General features: G+C 45.5%; 1 protein-coding gene across 1 annotated transcript; it reads right to left on the bottom strand.

The window, feature by feature from the left end:
* LOC104524203 (WW domain-binding protein 2) lies at positions 1 to 5,459 on the bottom strand (the record flags this gene model as incomplete). The annotated part of the gene is made up of 7 exons (XM_010166996.1): positions 1 to 48; positions 914 to 990; positions 1,336 to 1,464; positions 1,878 to 2,096; positions 2,989 to 3,081; positions 4,619 to 4,754; positions 5,303 to 5,459. Coding segments are annotated over 7 exons (859 nt in total), but the record flags the coding sequence as incomplete, so codon positions are not given.
* Positions 5,460 to 6,727: the final 1,268 nt, after the last annotated feature.

The raw sequence follows: 6,727 nt of genomic DNA, 5'->3' as shown, positions 1-6,727 counted from the left end.
TTAGTTGTTCTTCTTATCCTCAGGAGGTGCATAAGGAGGTGGCTGATCCTGGAAGGAGATACCACAGAGTCAACAATCCTGCTTGTTTTATGATGAGCTCTTACCAGGGCGTTCCTGGGCTTGGCTTACAATGACTGCCCTTCAGTGAGCTACAGACAGAGCCAGATGCTGTGCTCTAAGCTGTCATTTCATCACACCACTCCTCTCTAGTATCAGTTATGCTCCAGGATATATGCTGCCTTCCATAACATTTCTAGTGAGAGTTCCCTCAAAACCAGATAACAAATGGTTATTTAATCTGTTTTAATCATCATCCTCCCTTCACTTCCAGGGCTTTGTCTCTGTTGATGTTCAGAGCTCTGACCCAGCAGACAGCAAGCCCCTGGGCTGAGGGCCAGCTCTGCTGCTCCATCAGTCTCCAGCCCACCACAGAGCCACGTGAGGCAGAGAAGGGCACGGGCAGACTGGCTGTCAGGTACCAGGTGTAGGCTACAGCCTACCTACCAGCTGCCACTGACTGAACAGTAAGAGACTTCCCCATCTCAAAAAAATGAAAGAGAAACTCACACACTCTCATCCTTAAGCAACCTGCCTTTCTTTAACTCTCCCTACTTTCAGGCCCAACAGAAGCAGAGAGATCTGTGTGTTCTCTGTGCCCATGCAAATTTGTTGTGCCTTTGAGAGTAAGACAAGTACTGGACGAATCTTGAGGCCCTCCTCCTTTCCTGATTGAGGATTTAACAAGCCTTCTTCATGGCACCAACGTACACAGCTCTTTCCCAGGAAAACGCATGCATGTTCTGTGCATGTTCCATGTGAAGGCAAGCCAGACTTTGCTAGGAAAGCAAACCGCTGTCTCTGCCAGCGACAGAAGAGGGAACAGGCACAGGCCCACCACAGGTGCAGTACTCACCATGGGCATGTACACATTGTGTGGGTTGGCAGGGTTGTAATATGCACTGGAAGCGGCTTCCATGGCCTTACTGCCCCCTAGAAAGGAAAGAAAAGGAGCCATCCTACATGCCTTAGCCAGCGATCCAAGACCCAGAGCCTTCTCCGCAGCCATAGCTCTTTTGAGGAGCCAACAGCAACTGCAGCAAGCTGGGTTTGAATTCAGAGCATTCAGGAAGACTACAAGCTGCCTAGAGCTGACCACGAGCTGTGCAGTGCAGAGCTGAGAAGCTCCCTCCACACTCTGTTACCGCAAATAGTAGATCAAGATGACTTTGAGCTCCTGCAACAGCAGCTTCCCCATCCCATGCTGTGCCCACAATGCCACCCACAGCCCAAGCACCCTTTTGCACTCAGACCCTGGCAGCCCCCCAGACCCATTACCTGGTGTCCCTGGGCCCACCCAGGCCAGGGGAGCTGAGGGGGCTGAGGGTCCTGCAGGGGATGGTCCAGAGTAGGGAGGAGGAGGTGGCACATACATGGAGCTCATGTTTGGAAGTGGTGGGTAAATACCTGAAAAAGATGATATTGGATTGATGTTTTAGACCATGCCAATGAGACAGAGGGGAAGACTGTTCACAGGTCCAGCAGGACATTAGCCCTGGACAAGAGCAGCAGTGAGAGAAGCTCTGTAGGTTTGGTAGGGATGCAGACAGCAGGGATTAGACATTTTGCTAATGCCCATCACGCCAGCAGGCGACAATTCTCTGCCAAACAGTAACACAATTTACACAGCACATTTTTACCTCCCATCTAGCTGCAACAAGAGACACACAGGTGTGATCAATAGCATGTGACAGATTTCTGCAAGCATAAGGATCCTTAATGAAAACAAAACTACAGTAAGCCTCACACCGTATCACTGTGATTTCTTTACAGCTAACACCAAACACTCGCTGCCAGTCATCACCACACAACTTCCAAACCTGGAGTCTGGGCGTATGGATATCCCATGGGCTGTGGAGCAGGTCCATAGGCATTCATCGGAGGTGGTACATAAGGATACGGTCCGTTTGGTGGCGGAGGGGCAGCATAGCCCCCCGGCGCGGGCGAATACTCCCCTGGAGCAGGCGGGGCGGGTGGGTACCCTCCGGGCACAGGTGTATAGCCGTAGCCAGGGTTCTGGAGAGGAACGCCGCTGGAAGCTAAGGAGCACACACACCCCGAGTTAGCCAGACATCCTTTTGTTAAAGCCAAACATCCAGAATAAAAGGAAAGTAGCCCTGTTCACGCAGCACCATTTCCCATCATCTAAATTCACTACACAGTCCTGGCAAAGTGGTGTGCTTGAAAAGCATCAGCCTCCTCGCTGCAAGTTCACAGGGTGCTAAAGGAAACCAGCTGCAAAAATACCAGCTATCTGGTACCAGTTCAATCACAGAGCTCCTGCTGCTGGAAAAAAAAACTGTTCTAAAGCAAATTAAGAACAAAAAAAGTTCTTAAACACTTCCTCCCTGAAAGTGTTTAATGCCAGATTGGATGAGGCTTTGAGCAACCTGGTCTAGTGGAAGGTGTCCCTGCTTATTGCAGGGGGGTTGGAACTGGATGATCTTTAAGGTCCCTTCCAACCCAAACCATTCTATGATTCTATTCAAATATCAGCAGTGTTTTTATCTTCCTTTCTAAACTTTCATATCAGAAAAAAAAATGTACATTTTTCCCCTGTTTGAAAGTTTTAAATAGAAGTTATTATTTTAAACTTATTCCCCCCTCGCCCCCTCCAGATATGGACATGTTAACTTCCACCATCACATATTTCATCTTTATTCCAGGAGGAATAAGATTCTGCAGAAAAAGGTGGTCCACATCAGAAGCAGAAACTCCAGAATATCCTGCTTGCACAAAGTGGTACAATGAAACAAAAGAAAAAGGACAGGAAGGAAAAACAAAAGTTCCCCTGGGAAAAAAACCCACAACACTGGTGTGGAAGCCTGCAGAGTACCCCTCCTCTCCCATCCCATGAAGTTCAAAAAGAGCACTATTCTCTAACTAGCTCAGCCAGTCATGGGGGAACTGCAGGCTCTGGAGATCCCTTACCATTAGAGGCAGCTTTGAACATCAACTGTCCAAACTCAATGGCTCCTCCGCTGTTGAAAGTCAGTTTAAATGTACCCTGCCCTTCCCAGCCACCTGAGAGAGAGAGAATTAGAATTGAAACAGACTATTAACCTCCTCAGTAGCAGTCAAGCCAACAAAAACCAGTTGATACTCCCAATTATTTTTTTCGCCATTTCAAAACTATTTTGTGTGATATCACCAGGGGGAAAGAATCACGGCACTGCTATCAGATGTCCTCCAAGACAGTATCTCGAGAAGATCAGGAATTTATTTCTTTCCCCTTTAAAAGATGATGCCCATTATAGTTGGGCAGAAGCAGCCTGCTCTAGATATTACAACGTTTCCTGAAAGGTTTAATAGAACCCAATAATGAACACAGTGTAAAGAAAGGACACTTAATTCACTGAGGATTTTAATCGAAAGCCCTCAAGTGAAGTTTTACTGCTGACCTCAGTGGACTGCAGATCAGGATCTGCAACTCAAGCTAGGATTTAAATCAAATGCAACATTTCTAATCTCTTTGACCCAGAGAAACTCAGACAGATTATAAATGCTTAGGTATAAGAGCGCTTTCTCAGAAAAAAAGCAAGTAGGTGATGACATTGCAGGATAAGAATGCTTTGTTTTGGTGTTGTGTTTGGGGTTCTTGGGGAGGGTTGGTTTTGGTTTGGGGGATTTTTTTTTTTTCTAGAAAAAAAGATGTGTTTTAAATAAAAGATTTAATAAAATACGATTTATCTTCCTTGTCCGACTAATAATAAAGTCAGCAGAAGTAGAGAAAGCCTCTTGGGGATAAAGTAGAAATAAAGGACAGAAATGTAACAAAAACATGAAAAAAGTCATCCCCTTGGAGGGTCACCTCTTCAAAATCACTGTCTTAGTATGATTTCAGCACAAGCACATGGGCTGATCCACAGTCCAGAGGACACAGCCACTTTAAGACATTGTTACGAACAGAAAGTAAAAGCATAAGCTCTCCAGATGCCATCAAAATGCACATAAACTAGTTTTAGGGCTGAAGAGGGAAGAAATTTGAACCAGAAGCCTTGTTTTTAATCCCTGTTTACCTTCTGCAATTCCTTATTTGGTCACAGCCATGACTAAGTCTTATCACAATTTCATCATCAAATTGGGAGCAAAGCTAAACCAGTGACATACAGCAGCATCCTAGATGCACACAAATGTACCCAATCTGGTAAGTGACTAACGACCTTAAGAAAACAGAAGTGCTTGCTAATTCTGTCTATCAATACCAATGACTGGTGACTTGGTCACCTACACACCCTTCCAGGTCAAAGACAGGAAAACAAGCACATGCAGAAACCAAGTAAATGTGACATGCACAGCAAGAGAGAAGTTACAGGATTAAACAAAAGCCATCCTGTGAAAGTCAGTTATTAGCTTTGGGGGCAGGAAGCAACGCTGAAGCAGTGCCTTGAAGTTCAGAAGACACAGGTTACCTGAGCACGGACATGCCAGCTATACTGCTGTAGCTACTCCATCTGTCTTTTCTGCGCACACAAGCCATCTCTCTGATGCTCAGCAGAAGATAAAAGGACTTGTGACACTTTGGAAGAGTTCAGCCTATAAAGAAAGCACAGGCACATACCTCCTGCCTCAGCCTGAATCTGTCCTTTGATGTAATTGGCAGAGAAAACAGGCTGCTCAATCGAGCATCCTTTCACCAAATAAAACGGCATCATGAAAGACAGCATAGGATCCTTGCCCTTCGACACAAAGATCATCTGCAAGACAGGAGGGAACGCCTCTGAAATATGTGAATTAGATACAAAGGGTGCTCATGGAGTTCTAGTTCCAGCAGCATCCAAAAAGAGGATAACTGGACTCCTAGTATCAGTATGCATCGTGTTATTTCACAGCTTTAATAGTGCAGGATCCCAAACAGATTTGGTGGCACACGGCTCAGCTGACTGAAGCCATGTACGTTGCAAAATAATATACTGCTTAAAACAGACATGCCCATTTGCACAGCTTTACTGTTCTGCTTTTTAAGGATAAGCTGTGACAGTTTTCAAAGAAAGTACTATTGACTGACACATTATATGAAACACATTCTCTAGACAGTGACTTTCAGGACTGCACATGCCTTTGTAGGGAACTGGAATTGTGACACAGGCACGAACTATCCTATTTCTACCTTCCCTTCTCCTACCTAGCACTCTCAGTGGTTCTTCCCATAACAAAAATCACTTCTTCTATCACCAGCTAGGTTTCTGGTCTAAAGTCTACAAGATCCTTTAAGGAGAAGAAGTCCTGCTGGCATCAGACTTACCCTATACGGGGTGAGATACAGCATCCCTTTCTTGGTGCCTTTGAAGGCTTCAGGCTTGCCCGTCACGTCACTGAAGGAGAGCTCCACATCTTTACACTGTTTGAGAACACTATAGGAGGAAATCAGACAAATTGGAGAGACAAACTCAGCAACAGCCCTGACAGACACACCCCACACAGCACACCAGAAACTCTGAATACTGTCCTAAAAGGCCCAGCTCTGATGTGGGCCCAGCTGGTTTTCCTTTGGACGGAGAGGGATGATTTATGCAGAGCAGAATAATTCATCCTCTCACCTGTCACAGCCCCTGCTCCTCCTCCACGAAGGGAAGCTTTAGATGACAGCTTCTCTTTCTGTCTCCAAAACCATCAGTCTGAGGAACTGCTTTCTCTGCATGAGAAGAGCCTCAGCCCAAAGGTCAGGGCACAGGAAGGATTGAGGTGTCTGAAACCACCCCCTTGGAGCCCAGGTACTGACTCAGAGCAAGCCTCTCTCCCCAGGACTGTGCTCAAATCCAGGACTGGCCACCGCATGGGAAACCAGCATTGCTGCAATACCTCCCCCACCGTGCAAACCGAGGAAGATGCTTCACCAATACCCTCACTGCTGACTCGGCTTCACATGAGGTAAGTAAATATTTGTAATAAACAGTGCCATACTAAGGAACAAAACAAGGAGCCAGCAGTGTCAGCAATAAGGTTATTATTGTTGGAGATCTACAGGAACATTGGCGAAGTGTGCCAATAACAGAAAGCCAGATGAGAACTGTGAACACTGCAGGGTCAGGGGTATGGAGGGGCCTGAGAAACTAAATATATTTTCAGGAAAATTGAAAGAGTCAACTGAGAAAGCATGTCACTGAATCTACAGGGCAGACCCTAAACATACCACCTAGTAAGAAAATTTGCAGAATAAAAAACAAAAGAGCCTTAGGGGTGACAAGCTTGGAGCATGTTACAGTGGCAGAAGAATCTGAGATGTTTTATGGTTCACAAGCATGGAAAGAGAAAACACAAAACCCTAACCTACCACAAGCCTGAAGAGGCCAGATCTATAGTAATCTTTGTGTATTCTGATCAGCATACTGTAAAAATCACATCAAGCCAGGAAACTGCAAAAAATATTGGGGGAAGGGAGGAATCAGCAGGGCTATCACATGGGAAAACAACCAAAAGCCTTGTAGTTTCAGGTCATGTGCTCTTTAGGGAAGATAAAAACATAATAGTATAGATGTATCTGAAAAATGCAGCTATCCAAGGAGAAAGACATGAAAAAAATCCAGCTTTAATGAGAAACAAAACAATCTGACCAAGAAATTCTGCTGGGACATATAGCTGAGCTAAATGTAGATTCTCAGACTGGCTGGGAGGAACAGACTGACAAGGCAGTAGAGCTCTTTCCATTTCCAAGATGCAAAGGGGAAAC

This window comes from Antrostomus carolinensis, unplaced genomic scaffold (assembly GCF_000700745.2).
Source record: "Antrostomus carolinensis isolate BGI_N321 unplaced genomic scaffold, ASM70074v2 scaffold50824, whole genome shotgun sequence".
Lineage (NCBI taxonomy): Eukaryota > Metazoa > Chordata > Aves > Caprimulgiformes > Caprimulgidae > Antrostomus > Antrostomus carolinensis.
Note: the sequence above shows the minus strand (reverse complement) of the source record. Positions and strands in the feature narration are given on the sequence as shown.